Source organism: Xiphias gladius, chromosome 14 (genome assembly GCF_016859285.1).
Source record: "Xiphias gladius isolate SHS-SW01 ecotype Sanya breed wild chromosome 14, ASM1685928v1, whole genome shotgun sequence".
Classification (NCBI taxonomy): Eukaryota; Metazoa; Chordata; class Actinopteri; order Istiophoriformes; family Xiphiidae; genus Xiphias; species Xiphias gladius.
Genome location: NC_053413.1, coordinates 3,821,101 through 3,836,706, shown reverse-complemented (window position 1 = coordinate 3,836,706; position 15,606 = coordinate 3,821,101). Strand labels below are relative to the sequence as shown.

At 38.7% G+C, this 15,606-nt stretch overlaps 1 protein-coding gene across 1 annotated transcript in view; it reads right to left on the bottom strand.

Moving 5' to 3' along the window:
* rab2a (RAB2A, member RAS oncogene family) overlaps window positions 1-15,073 on the bottom strand; it is a 34,443-nt gene extending 19,370 nt beyond the window's left edge. Inside the window, exons 1-3 of the mRNA XM_040143715.1 lie at window positions 14,794-15,073; window positions 3,563-3,634; window positions 2,293-2,360 (exon numbers count right to left, since the gene is read on the bottom strand). Of these exons, the coding sequence (XP_039999649.1) occupies window positions 2,293-2,360; window positions 3,563-3,634; window positions 14,794-14,839 (186 nt within the window). The 5' untranslated portion in view covers window positions 14,840-15,073. The remainder of the gene's footprint in view (window positions 1-2,292; window positions 2,361-3,562; window positions 3,635-14,793) is intronic.
* Between the last annotated feature and the right edge of the window lie 533 nt (window positions 15,074-15,606).

Sequence of the window (15,606 nt, the reverse complement as noted above, 5' to 3'; positions counted from 1 at the left end):
TATAGATAATAGAAAAAACAAACCAAAGGCCCTCAAAGACGCAGGGTGAAAGATAGGCCAAACCAGATGGCTCACACAGAAACAACAGGAATCAACATGAACAATAAGAAGAACATGCGGATATGTGGGTGCGTGTGGGAAAAGGTGACCACATTCAGGGGACTAAGAATCTACCAGGGAAGAGCGAGATGTGGAAGAAAAGGGCGACCTTACTCTGTAACACCAGATAAGAAAAGAGAGATTAAAAGCCATGTAGTATTTAAAAAAACAAAAAAAAAAAAAAACCCCAAAAAAAACTGTAGACATCAGACCAGTGTTGTACATACTGGTCACCTTGCCTGAACACTTTCCTTTTAGTCTTATCTGAATTAATATAGGCTAGTTATTTTTCAGTGTAACTTAAAACTATGTTAATTTAGTCGTTGCTAAATTAACTCCTCAACAACTCGCCTCAGTCTGACTCTTCCCAGATGGTGGGAGGAGTCAGATTGCCATCAGGGAGAAACCCCCCCTGAGAAGCTACATGGATCATGCTTCTAAACTCCTGCTGACAGCACTATGCACATCTAGGCTGCTGAAAAAGATGGATAAGTTGATGTCCTGGGCAAGAATGAAGATCAAATCCCTTGGTCAGGAATGGGGTCAGGAAAACAATGGCACCATCTTTGTCATGTGTGGTGAGAAAATCCTGCGGCTTCCTGAATAACCCATTAAAAGGCTTGGAAGACAATACATAGCAGAGCTCTCTGACAAGGACACCGGGAAAAGCATGCTGAATCAGCTCTCTGGCGATCTGGCAAGGATCAATCAAAGCTAGCTCCCAGGAAAGTACAAGGTGTGCATTACCACATCACACTATACCAAAAGATAATGTGGACGCTAAAAGTGTGTGAAATCCCCTTATCCGCAGTAAGCAAGATGGATGGGAAGGCCAATTCTTTCATCCAAAAGTCTGGGCCCTGCCGCGATGCCTCTTTGAAAATGTTCTCTTTGGAAAGAATATCCTACAATGGTCACTGCAATCCATCTGCATGGGCTAAAAGCAGGAGAAGGACCAGGCTACTGTTAGAGCTAAGGGAGTCCACTCTCTAGGCAGTGAAGAGTACAGATGTCCAGGTCTGCGCTGGCCGCAAGGAGAAACCCATGCTGAAGTCAACATGGTAATCAGCAGGCTGCAGCACAAGGAGATCAGACAGGACTTCAGACAGGAAGGACAGGTATCTGATGGGGTGAAACTCCACGGGTCAGGTCCAAGGCCAGTAAGAAAGAGAGGTAGAGCTTGTGATATCTGAGGTGAAAAGGATGGAGAATGAACGCTATAAGATCAATGCTGTAGCACAAGGACGACAGGGGAGCTGGGCAACGTGGGAAGACGTTGTTGGTAGAAACATGAGCATGGCAACCTGTGGAAGATCCCACATGCAAATCTCAGTTTCCTTATCAGGGCAACATTTAACACACTCCCCTGCCCACTGAACCTGCAGTAGTGGTTTGGTCAGGAAGCAAGCTGGCCCCTCTGTAGCAGTCCAAATGCAAGCCTTCAGCAAATCTTGTCAGGCTGCAAGACAGCACTCTCCCAAGGACGCTACAGGTGGCAGCACGACCAGTTCCTCAGCAGACAGGACATGAGCAGAGCTCATCCTCCACCAGCGAGTCATCACACTCAGTTTGTCAAAAAAGGTGGAGGCAAAACAGGTGCCACACCAAGGATACAACTCCAGGACTGGAGAATGAGAGTTGACCTAAGCAGGAAGCTCGATTTCCCCAGTGAAATCACCAACACAATCTCTGCCCTGACATAATGATGTGGTCCAGCGGCACCAAGACCGTGATCCTTATTGAGCTGTCCCATGGGAGGAAGAAGTAGAAGTCGACTTTGAGAGGAAGAGGCTGACGTACTCAGATCCCGCCGCTGAGTGCAAACAGGCTGGCTGGGGAACCATCACTTACCCTGTAGAAGTAGAATGCTGTGGCTTTGTTGGTACAACAGCTTTTTGCCTCCTGAGGGATATAGGAGTAACTGCATCAAACCAACAGAGGGCCCCAAAAGACGGGGCCCTCTACAGCTGAAGAGGCTGAGAAGAGCAGCTTTTTGCTCTGGTTGAGGAGAAAGGAGAAGTGTTGGAAGTAAAAACTAACCCGAGATCTAGTTGCAAGTGGTGGCAGGGAGATGTCCCTGCTACTGCTGCGCCACCAGGAGACGTACTGCGACAGGCATTACTGCCATAGCAGGTCAACACCTTCCTATAAAATCAATGTTATATAGTATAATATATACAATAGATATATTACCGTATCCCAGATCTGCAGTTTGATCTGTTTGCCATCTATAGTGATCATCCTCGCTCCAAACTCCACACCTAGACACAAAGACAAACAAAAACAAAAGAATGGGAGTTAGAGAATTGTATTCCAACTGCTGGAATAATATAGCATCATCTATTAATTCATCTAATAAAGTTCTGTAAAGTATGTCCCAACTGAGACTAATTATTGTGTGTCATCAGCTGGTAGGAAGTGGAAACTGACTCCTGTTTGGCCAAATGCACTTGGAGGAACTGCTGTGTGTGTTTTGAAATATATTAATAATTTCTAATGGCTCATCACACACAAAAAGTATTGAGTGGAGTGCCTGAAATCTATTTTTTTATGTGTCTGTAGATAAACTCCTTACCTTGTACCTTATCTGAAAAATGAAACAGGTCTGTTCATAATCCCCAAAACTTCATGACCCTTTACGGTTTTAAGATTTTACTCACCAATGCAACAATATTGAATGTATGCATGAAAAAGTCTGTAGGTTGATAAAGATATCAGTTTTGATTTAAGTTCCAAACAGTAAATTGGTAACTAAATTTACTTCCCAATATTTCCAAACTCTTATAAAAATATAAACTTACTACATATCCTGCATGAACTGGTAGCTATCTCACTAAAATCATTCACTTGGGCCTATAGTAGGAGGGTAGAAAACTGGTGCAACTGGCCGGTAACTGGTAAATGATCCCATTATATTAGGGAATCCCAAAATATGCCTGCGTGAAGCCGTTTCTTTATAGAATATAAGTTGAACAACTAATCGAATCATTGTACCAATATCCACATGCAATGTAAAAGCTGTAGGAGAGTTTTTTCCTTTACTTTTGTGTGTCTAAGTGGCAACAAGACTGTGGTGAACAGAACTGCTGATCTGAAATTATATTATCTTTAGCTGTATCAAATATCAATAGCTTATGGCTTGGATGTGGACAACTCACTACCGTACATTACTACAGTAGTACTACATAAATCCGAAAGGAAAATTACAGGGCTGCAGCGGCCACTTCACATTAATCACAAAACAATGAGTTAGGTAAAATGCTAAATTATCTAAAACTGCTTATAAAGTATAAAAATAAATAGAATTAAAAAAAAAACAAACTTTTAACTGCAGATAAACACTGATGTTTACTGCTTTACAAATAGAAGTTTCTGTGTCTAAAATTATAATGGTCTTTCATTTATTTAAAATTAATACATTTCTAGTCATGGTGTGTCATATATATTGAATGTGTGCTCTTACCAATGGTAAGGTCGTGAACTGGCTGAAACCTCTTGTCTGTGAACTGTAGTAGTAGACATGACTTTCCCACGCCTGAAAAACAAACACACCATATTTAAAGAGTATCTAATGCAGGGCATTATAGAGTCACAAACAAGCATGAACACACTTCAGAATCATTTATAAAGATGTCACATGTGCTGAGGGAAAAAAAAAAAAAAAAACAAAACGAAAAAACACCACACATACCGACATCATTATAAGATTAATTAAATGTCCAAGCTCTGGACTCCCACACAGCACAAAGAGACACTTTGCTGTTTGTAAGTGACAACACTCTGCAGGAAGTTACAAATGCACTACAATAATTACTGCTTTTACATATAATTAACTAAACTTCAATATGGGACTATTGGAGTCATCATCCAGTTCAAACAACCCCAGCTGGGAGATTCCACACTACTTCTCCAGCCTAGTGTGGGTCAGCTCAGTTAACTTGAGCTAACTGTTAGCAAGCTAACTGACCAGGTCGCTTCTTTGCATGTTTGTTGCCACTGTTGTCTTTCCTTTTCTAACTGTTGAATCTGCTCAATATTATCACTACTCAAACTATGATTTCAGTTCTGAATGTTGCGGAGCGCCACAGATCCACAAATACTCAGACGGACTAAGATTACAGTCATGTCATGTGGTGTCAAGATTCCTCTCTTTAACTTTCAATGTTTGGCTTTTATTAGTTTCAGTTATTCAGTTAAAAAATGCAGTGGATCATTGGATTACAAAGTCAGATGATGATGCCTGCAAATTTAATTATAAAGTCAAAACAAATTTTAATAGCATTATGAAATTATGTGGAAATACTACGTTAGTAGAGTCAACAGATTCTTGCAAGTGAATAGAGCAAAGATAGTGAGTCGTTATTTCCTTGCTAAAAAACACACTTAAAACAAACACTCAGAGACATTAGAAACACACTAAACAGGTTTGATGCAGCAGCAGCTCCAGTGCAACTTGTTTCAACCTTAGAGTTCATCCTTAAGCAGTGTATGTGTAATTCTATACTATTAAAACATTTTCATTTTCAGGATGCATAATGTGATTACCAAAAGTCAAACATCAATGTACTTTTATATAATATACTTTTAGACATTAATCATATTGTATCTCTTACATAAAGAATAGGTTCAAATTTTCTATCTATCTTAATAGCATACTTGAATGCCCATATTTATAATGAAATTTGAGTTATTGGTCGGTGTATATATTTTTCCTGTTTGTACTTGCAGATAAAAGTTCTGTCCTGTAAAAAAATGATTTCTAAATCTCACTCAGAAGCAATTTGGCTTCAGCAGTTTAAGTTAGTCTAAACAGGTCAGTATTACTGCGTTTAGTCATTTGTTAAGCAAACATCCAAACATTTTCTGGTTTGTGCTTCTCAAAAGTGATTATCTGCCTTGTTCCTCTGTTGTAAATGGAGTACAGTTATTCGTTACATACATATATATTAAATATATTATTAGCAAATATTGAGTTCTGACTGCTGAACAAAGCAATGCATCTGAAAATACCACCTTGAGCTGTGGGAATTAGTTATGGGCATTTTTCACTATTTTCTCACATTTTATAGACTGAACAACTGATTGATGAATTGGAAAAACAAATGACAGCTTAAATCAATGATTGGTTGCAGCTGTAGTAGGGGGTTGCAAGAAAAGATTATTTTTTATTTATTTTTAACAAATATGACTAACATTTGAAAATGATCAGCAGCTGAAGCTGGTGGAACTTGAATTCATTTTGCACAGAACAAAGGCTTAGGATCATTTTCCTACAAGAAGCATGATTACAGCAAGCAATAACTCTGTTAATGTACATATGGCATTGTGTGTGTTGTCGGATGATAGACTATGGAAGATAGAAATCTGAACCTATTCTTTAATAAACAATAGTTATAGAAGTAAGGATGGTTCAATTTACAAAAGGTGATTTACATCGCCAAAAAGAGGACTTTAACTGAAAAAAAAATCTACAGGCAATGAATTCAGCCTGTCATTGATTCCTGATGTATCAATGTTTCTAAAAATTGTACTGACTGCCCCACATTCACCTGTAAGGCTAATGTGCTGTACTGAGATGCATGTTTTTTGTTTGTAAAAACTGAAGTGAATCATCTTCACCTCAATCTAATATAAAAGAGGTTCAATTTAAAGCTTTCAAAAAAGGTCAAGAGTAGTAGAATAGACACAGAAAATTGTTATTTAATACTTATTTTGCAGATTTGGATTTAGGGAAGGGTGAACATTCAGAGATTTGAGGTTATTTAAGGACAGGTATTTAAGTATGTGTGTGTGTGTGTGTGTGTGTGTGTGTGTGTGTGTGTGTGTGTGTGTGTGTGTGTGAGAGAGAGAGAAGAGTCGTCCTGGTGTCAGTGGGCAGGCCTGAAGAGAAGAGAAGAGAGGAGAAGATGATGCTAATAAGATGGCCAGAAAGAAAGACTGACAGAGATTCAACAAGGTGACAGAGAGGGACATAGTCTTCCTCCTCCACAGTTTCCAAGGGTTACCACTGCCAGGCAATGGCGTTGCTAGGCAGGAATTGCATGTTGATTATCATAAGAGTTGGATGGAAGGATGGAGGGATCATGAGGAGGGTAGTTATATGGAGGTGTTGCAATCATGTCATAGTCACCTCCATCACACTTGTGCGTGCGGTCAACAGGCATCTGCTTACAATACAATTTTCTACTACCAATGCTAAACGGAAAACGCGGTGGAAATATTAAGGACTTTTGATTCCATTTGCTATATTTTTCCAATTAGCTAAATTAGTCACAATAAAATAAACACAGCATTCCAGCATGGCATAATGTCGTATTTCTAGCCATGAGGTAACAGTGTGATGCCTGTGGTAAAGAGCATGAGCAAACCATCTAGAACAGCCCACAATCAAAGCCTGCTGTGCTTCAAATGGTGAGAGTGGCTATAATCGTAGTCATAATTAAAGGCGAGCTATGTGTAATATGTAAACATGTTACGCAAGGTCTTTCCTAGAGTTTCAACTTGAGTTAGTACCATCTCACCATACCAGAAGCTCTTGTCATCCAGAGGTAATTCTAATTGTGGAGAGACCCACTGGGCTATCAGAAAACAAAAAGCCAACCAGGTGACTGGGTGGCTGGTAGGAGAACAGGTGACTAGATGATTTTAAAGGTGGATTAATTTAGCTGCTCTGGCAAAGCAAATATCAGATATATGTTAAGATGCAATTGCTACTTAACTTAGTATCTATAGAACAATGCTGCTGTGCTTACAAATTTCAGGGGAGAACATGTAGCCTGATGAAAAGTTTACAGCTGCAACTAAAGATTTTTTACAGTACCGATTAAGCTTTCAATTATTTTCCTGATTAACTTGTTTGGTCTATAAAATGTCAGAAAGTTTCCCAAAGCCCAACGTAACATCTTGAAATGCCATTTTCTGTCCAACAACAATCCAAAACTGAAAGATATTCAGTTTGTGAACATAAAAGATGAAGGAACCAAGAAAATATTAAGTTTTGAAAAGCTTGAACCAGAGAATTTTTGCTAGTTAGTCTTAATAAATGAGTCGAGATCATTAATCGCTGATCAAAATAGTTGCAGACTAATTTTTTGTCAATCAACTTATCGATTAAGTATTCTAGCTCTCAAAAAAGTTAACACGATCTTTTATATTGGCAAGATAAAGGTTTAGTTGAATGATCATAATTTCATTTTATAAATAAAGTGATAAGTAGCTAACTGGTAGTTTTACCTAATTTACATTCATCAACTACATTCTGTAGGTTGTGCTGCAGAACTGTTTAAGTGTTGAGGCCAATGAGATGCTGCATTGCTCACTTACAGCAGTAACCTGACTCTTAGCCATGTCAGTAAATTGCACCGCAATCCGTACTGAGACATCTAACTGGAAGTCTGTTCAGATTGACTGTCCTCACACAGTAACTACTACTGAGGTGCCTTCAAGCAAGGCAACTGATCTCTAGCTATGGTACTTGAGCTGCCAAATGACAGTCATCCCTTTGGCAAACAGTAGGGAACTCCAAAAATACATCCCTGTGGGGCTTACTGCATATTGGAGGTCTAAAACAGTGGCGATGTAATAATCACAATGTCCCCAGTTCCAGTCTGACAGGGAACCTTTGTTGCATTTCATCCCCCCTCCATCACTCTGACACCATTAGCCTTCTTTAAATGTACAGTAACATAGTCTTGACCCTGAAACAGCAATTCATAATACATTAAATGACAATATTACCTTGTCTATATGGCAGTTAGCATTGTTGATATGTGTAAGTCACGTCATATGACAACAACAAAGCCACACATACCACACTAGAGGCTTAGTTAACATTCCTATTGGTTATTGCTAGTGTAGTATGCTCAACGAACCACATAAACTACTCATAGTGCTGACTTGTTCCACACATATTTACCTTGACAACAGTTTTAACAAGTGGTTGGTGAAGTGATACCACTATGTAAGCAGATAGTAGCTAGAGACATTAAAATAAAAGAAAGAAAGAAAGAAAGAAATAGTAATGTCCAAGAAATGTGTAACTTTCTAGACTTACTCACCATACCACCACTGGAGTGTAGGCAAGTGAAGGTTCCTGTGTGAATCTTCGGATTTCTAATGCAATAGTTTTAATGCTGAATATTTAATTTAAAGAAGTTGAAATATTGTCGTTATAGTTGCATTAACCTTTACATTTTTAGTTAAACATTTCCCAATGAACACTATCCTCCTCAGAGAAATGTCTGCGCTTCTCCTAGTTACCAATAATCCAAAATGTACTTCAAAATTCTTAAAAATGGGGTCAAAGCAGAAAGACTAGAAATTTGCAGTCCGTGCAGGCAGTGTTTCATAGAACAGTCTATTTTGGGAGGTTTAAGCATGTACAGAGACTATAATTTTCTGTTCTGATAGCCAGCCTTTCCACAGACTGGCTTTAGAGAAAATCCAACCTAATAATTACCCAATAATTATTTCCTGAAATATTTAAGTATCACTTTGGGCCAGTTGCCAGGGGGTAGGTGGAAAATTGTTAAGTACCTCACGTATTTTCGCAAAAAACAAAAAACAAACAAACATATCTGAAGTGCCTATAATTATGATCAATTAAAAGAGATACAACACATTTATGTTTAAATGCGAAATTGCATAGTTGGAATATAAAAATTGAGTATAGTATAGGGTATTTATTGTCACAATAACTTGTAAGCCCACATAGCCCACCGACGTCAGGACACAATCACTTTCCTAGTGACATGAATCTGCTGTAACACCTTAAAACCCAATTGTCTGGGGTTGACAATGCACTGTGCCCAAAGAAGTTAGCATGTTAGCAAAAAATTCAAAATGGATGGCTAAAGGTAACGGATAAACGGTTAAAACATCCTGACTCTCCTACTTCAAGTAGCATGAATATGAATGGAAACTTGACCAAACCCACTGAAAAAAAGAAAAAAAGAAAAAAAAAAAAGAGACTAAAGAAAACAACTGACAATTCCAGAAAAACTCTTTCTTGTGTGGATTGACGTGACACTATGGATCCACCGCAGCCACTGCGGAGAAATATTGTCAAACAACTCCATGAAGCCAGCCAATTTAGAGAGACACCGGACCACCAAGCTGCATTGGTAAGAGTGATGCATTTTATCAATGAAAAGGGATAGACTTCAAATCAAACCAAAATCCTTCAATATTGTAGAGTCACATATGTATGTAGATGCGTATGTATGGAGCAGTAACGATGACAGGAGAGTGCATGGCTTGCTCAGACGTTTGAAAAAGGTAAACCCTGACATAGCATCCAGTGGACATATTGCATTATTCACTGCAAAGCTCTGGCTCCTAAGAGAATGAGTCCAGAGTTAAGTACTGTTTTGAACAGTGCAATTAAACTGATAAACGTTATCCAGTCCAGACCACCGAATCTCAGACTATTTTAGAGTCACGACACTGGATCACACCATGATAAGCTACTGCTTCCCACTGACGTCCAGTGCTGTCACAAGGCAAAATCCTTAAGAGGCTGTCTGAACTTTGTGCTGAAGTGTGTACTTTTTTTGAAGGAGCACCTGCACCCCAAGGCTACACAAATTGAGGACCCAGGGAAGGTGGCTCATCATGCACATCTTGCAGATTTGTTCACCAAAATGAACAAACTCAAGTTATCCCTACAGGGCAAAGACATGTACTGAAAATGTATGAAAAAAGTGAGGGGATATATAATGGTCTGGATTTATAACTGTGGGAGAGGGCATTTGAAGATGGAGATGTGAACTGTTGCCCTCTCCTTGATGCCCATTTTACCACAATTTACACAGTGAGAGCTTCTACTGAACTTCTACTTCAGTGACACTGCAACTAAGGCTGCAAAACTGCACTGGGTGAGGATCCCTTTCTGTGTGACTGAGACCAACAACGGCCTTCCTACAAGGCTGCAGGAACGACTGATGGATTTGTCCTTAGGTTAATAAGTGCTGAACATGACACATGCAGAAAAGACACTAATACAATTCTGGTTTGATGTGGAAAAGGAATATTCTGGATTGGGCCAATATGCACTCAAGGAACCTTTACCCTTTGGATTTACCAACTTGTGTGCAGGGACTTTCTCAGACTGACCCAAATCAAAACCAAGCAGAGGAACAGGTTTAATGAGGAAAACAGCCTGATTACAAGTGTGGGCAGAGTGCCTCCAGACCTGTCAAGACTTTTGAGAGACAGGCAGGCTCAGGTGTCTCATTAAAAGAAAAAGCAGTGGCTAGCTGGTGAGTGTACTCAGGATCTTTTTTTTTTTTTGGTTGCAAATGAATTATTATAACAATATTCACTTTTTTATGATAGTGTCTAATAAAAACAAAGTTTGTATGAACAAATCTGGAAGATAATTGGTTGGTGCAAATCAACGGGCACTTGAGCCCATTTAATGTGGCTGTGGGGGTACACTGGACAAAAAAGGTTGGAAAACACTGTAGTAGAAAGCGGGAATTTTATATGGCCAGCGTCTTAAACCCCCTGACTGCCAGGATGCCCCAGTCAGTGCTGCTTTTTAAACAAATCTCTCATTTCAGAAAGCACTGATGACAGATGGTTAATCATGGTTACCATTATAAAAAACTGTTTCACTATAGACTACTTCTGTTTTAAAGGAATATGTATGTTTTTAGAATTAGCAGAAATCAGTGAATAGAAAAAGAATATGCTGGATTATAACTATCCAGTTATAAATCACTTTTCACACACACTCACCTACTCAGTGTAAGAACCTACTAAATATCTGACTGAAGTGATGTTCTCAGGTAAAGCAGTACAAGAACTGGTTGAAGAAGGGCAACTGGGAACAAAATTGTATGCAATTAGTGGCTTCCAGTTAAAAAAAAAAAAAAAAGCCAGATACAAATAAATAAAAAAAAAAAAAAAAAAAAAAAACACAGCTGGAAAGGGGTGTTAGCCAAGAAATTTCTTCCTCTGTCACAAAATGTTGCCTGTGCATTAAAACTTTCATCAACATAACTAACCGACTGACTGGCATTGCCATGTCTTCCTTATTTTCTGAGTGCAGTGGTAATGAATAGATGTAAACCAAGTGGACGAGCCAAATTATGGAACTTTCCTCTGAACTTCCAACTAGTCCTGTTGGACAACTAGCCAACCAAAATCAAAACAGCATATCTTTGCACCATATCATACAGACAACTGGTGTGGACTACACTGGCTTGGGTGCAGGTAAGGGTTAGACTGTGACCTTGAGGGCAATTGAGGGAACACCAAGGGCTTTACGGTGAGTTTGTGTAATGATGCATCAGTTGCCATTCAGCGGGAGACCAGAAGTTTTTCTGGAAAAGGCTTCTGGTTTTGTAAAATGGGGATATACAATTATTTGCTTTGGTGTACCATGACTCAACATTGCAGTTGCTAGGGTACAAACAGACACACCCAACTGAAATACGTAAAACTACTGTAGGCCATGACAAGCCTCAGATACTGAAGGACAGATAACACCTGGCTGTACAAAGTATTAACCAGTGAATCTCCATTGGTCTGCAGGATAAGGACCTGACCTGATATTATTATGTAGGGGTGCAAAATAGCAAAATAAAATCAAAAGTAGATACAAAATAAAATGAATGAGTTAAAAATACATAAATACTAAAATACTAAAAGTTGGCAGGAGGCTATTTTGTTACCAAATGTGACCAAGTCTTTTTATTTTGTCATTAATCTTTTCCTCATAAAAAGGGACTTTCGATTCAAATTACATTCCAAGTATCAACGATGATGTACTATATGGAGAGGGTCAATGCTGAAACAACTATTTTTTAGTAAATTATTAGTGAACTGTAATTACTATTAGCATTTATAAACTATTAGTCAAAAATCATAAATTCTAATTTTTTAATTAGGTTAAGATTTTAGTCAAATATGACGGAAAATTCAAAAGATTCGTTGGTTATATTTCATGGACTAAACAGCCTTAAATTAAAGAATTAGCCCAGTGTTTAACAGAACCTGACTTACTGTTTGTTCAGTTTTAAATTACCCTTAGCAAACATTAGACATATATCACTTAACACAATTCATCATCAGAACCAGCTTGCATAATACACAGTTATATCATAACACAGAATAATGCTCATATGTACACTCTATAGGCTAGTTTCCTGCCTAATATGATCTGTATATTTTTCTTCTATACATACGTAATTTCAACCAGTGTAACTATTCATCTCTTTGTCGACAGAAATCATATCAGCCAGTACAAGCAAACATCCTCCAACACAACTGACTCCTTCAGAGTCATTTTAAAAGTTGCAGCATTTGCCAGCCTTATACCTTTATTATTAACATTTAAAAACTGGAACTTGGACAAGTCCCCTTTATTCAAAATATGGATCCAGAAATGATATATTATTGCAACTCAAGAAAATAAGATTTTTTTCAAATTTGTTGAGACATGGACTTTGTTGTTCATGTAAAATCATCTGACAATATGATCTAGAAGTGTATCTGCAAAGATTCAGCTACAGCTGTGTCTCGTTTGTGCTTTCTTAAAGATTTAAAGATTTACTCTTCAATTATATCTCAGTGTATCTCTTGGTCCAATCTGATTCATGGCCAGACGGAACACAGCCTAACTGTGTGGGATTAGGTTGAATAGTATCAAAAACTACCTCCTCTATGCAGGAAATAAAATATTCATTGTACTACAACTTTATTATAACCATGTTTTTACTGAGATATACAGTTATATCCATTATCGCCCCATCCCTGATCTTAACCTCAAACCTTTTCAGGAAGATTTACATTGAGAACAACAAATAAGCGAGCCAAGTGGGTTTGTGCTTGACAAAGTAAGGTTAGGGAGCTTCCAGGGATCTCTGACAGGGTCCCAAATACTCTACACCAAAATTACTGATATCCCAATGCGACGACAGAGAAGTGCCTGTTTTGATCAACAGCTGTATATCAACAACAGCTTTCCTTCTTTCCTTCCTTCCATTCTTTCTTTCCAATCAACAAACATAATAGGAACTATGATGTCAAAGGTTAAGAACTGTATACATTGTCATTACAGCTATAAAAAAAATACTAGATACATGTATGTAATGTCTGATTAAGAAGCCTAAGTGGTACTGTTGCTTGTGGAAGGGCTTCAGTACAACAGAGGAGGGTACAGGATTTTCCAGCAATCTAGAATGACATTTAGGAGCAGTTGTAATGCTTCTGGTCACATACTGACCACAGTGTCACAGCACCACAGTGTATGTTAGGTAGTTGATAACTGACACTGAAACATGTTAATGCAATGATCATTTCTACATTCTGCTAAGGATCCCTTGAACCCCCTCAAGAAGCTCAGTTCATACTTGATAAAATTAGACAAATACACACTGCTTAGATGCACATGGAACTATACTGAATATTTCTGGTGTAGGCATACATGTAATCAAGCTAGGTCCTTGGTTGCAGCTCTCTTCAGCAGACACTACTAGAGATAAACAGCGACAGCAGGCAAAACATGAACCTCTTTCGCAATAACACTGAAGTAAACATGCAACTCACCAGTGATCATCTAAAACAATTCAGCAGATATCCATATTTTGAATCCTTTCCCAACATGTTCATTAACTTTTGCTATGTTTTTTCTTGCTTTAGTCTTCTGTACTAACAATGTAAAAAACTGCATGTGAAAATGTTTATATTTAATATTTTAAATGATTGCTTCCTTAACTAGAAACACCTGTTTGTTCACCTGTTCTGTTTCTGACTATGTATTTGGCCCGTTTTTTGTTTCGCTACTTATAACATTCTGACACATATCTCACTTTACCTCAGATGACTGTAGTTAAGCCTGTCTGTTTTGTTTTTTTGTTTTTTTAACGCTAATGCTACATCATTATAATACAGCAGCATTTGAATGCACCTGCTGCCACACTGCAAGTTAACAGAGCAGGCCCCTCATCAGGACACCTAGCTGACATTAAACAGATGACAACATTAACTACTGCTCCACTGGTTTTCAACATAATGGCTTTTACTAAAGCAAGTCCTACAATCTTGTAAAAAAAAAAAACAACAACTAATAGAATAGTCAACTGACAGTCCAATTCGTGCAACAGAAATCTGGTCAGAAATAACAACTGCTTCTACGCCATTTCAAGGAACATTGGAGGCTTTAGCTTGACGTTCTGGCCTTTTCTGACAAGAAGCTTACTTAGTATAAACTGTGTTATTTGATTATGCAACCACAACAAAAGAAATGGATGTAATGATTATCTGTCTCATGTATCAAGATGTAATGGGCCGTTAATCTGCAGTCGTGACAGCTGTTTGCTAAATATTTAGTGGAACAGAAAATGCTAGCTTGGGAGCTAGCTGGGCATGTTAGCTGTGGCTAACACCCCCACCCTCGACGCAAACGGACAAAAGGCCCAACATATATCTGCCTAACAACAACTGCTACACAAAAGTAGTATAAGAAAAGCTTGTGTCATGGTGCCTGTAGATAATTTTCTGTCACTGACAGGGCACCTTAAACATTATCCAAATGTGTTAACGGTGAAGAATTGGAGCTGTCATCCCACTTCTTGCGTCTCTGCTTTTACCACGTCATTGGACCAACCAACACTGCGGAAATGCTCCGCTAGCTAATAGCTAGTTGAATGCTAACTGGCAGTGAAGCTGGCACTTGCTGCAGCTTACCCGTGTCTCCGATGATGATGTATTTGAAAAGGTACGCATACGCCATGGCCCCTGTTTTGTACAGTCAGTTGTCTCGACCGTTACACCTTCGTTAAACCGACCGTGAACCGTGTGAAAAAGGTAGCAGGCAGCTTGTTAGCCCGTTTTTCTCTGTCCGTGCTGGGGAAGGAACAATAAACAGCCAAAGCCTCCGCTCTACGTCACACGGTCCGCCCTCGCCACGCTACAGTATGATGTCTTCAGGGTATCCTCGGAAACTTCACGATGTGTTTGGATACTACTCGCTTCGCCAAAATAAATAAATAGGCGTCAGTTGTTGTGACATTTTTCATAAGTAAGCTAAACAGCTAAGCCCAAATCCGACAATATAATTTCGTATTGTTCTAATTGACGGAAAACACTAAGCAAAGATTGTCATAAAATTATTGGGAAATTGTTCCAGGACAATTCTAAAGTCGATCTGGCGGCCCAGCGCGGATGCAATGTCCATTACACTCCACGATTCAAACGCGATCCCAATTCAAAAGCAATCCCTGTTTGCTCATTCTTTTTTTGAGTTTTGTCATAGGTTACGATTTGGCAGGTGGTGTCACTGTTAGCCTACACGTGTTACGTAGTTTATGCAAATAAAGTTTAGATTGGTTACTGATTTCTTTCTCAAATGAGACATAGTGGATTACATGTAATTTACTGAGCAGATCTGCGTCCACAAACACGCCCGTAGAATTAAGTTGGACTTTGTTTTGTAGCGTTGTTTGTCCACTAGTTTTACCAAGTCTTCCACCCACTCGGAGACAATTGGCAACTACAGGG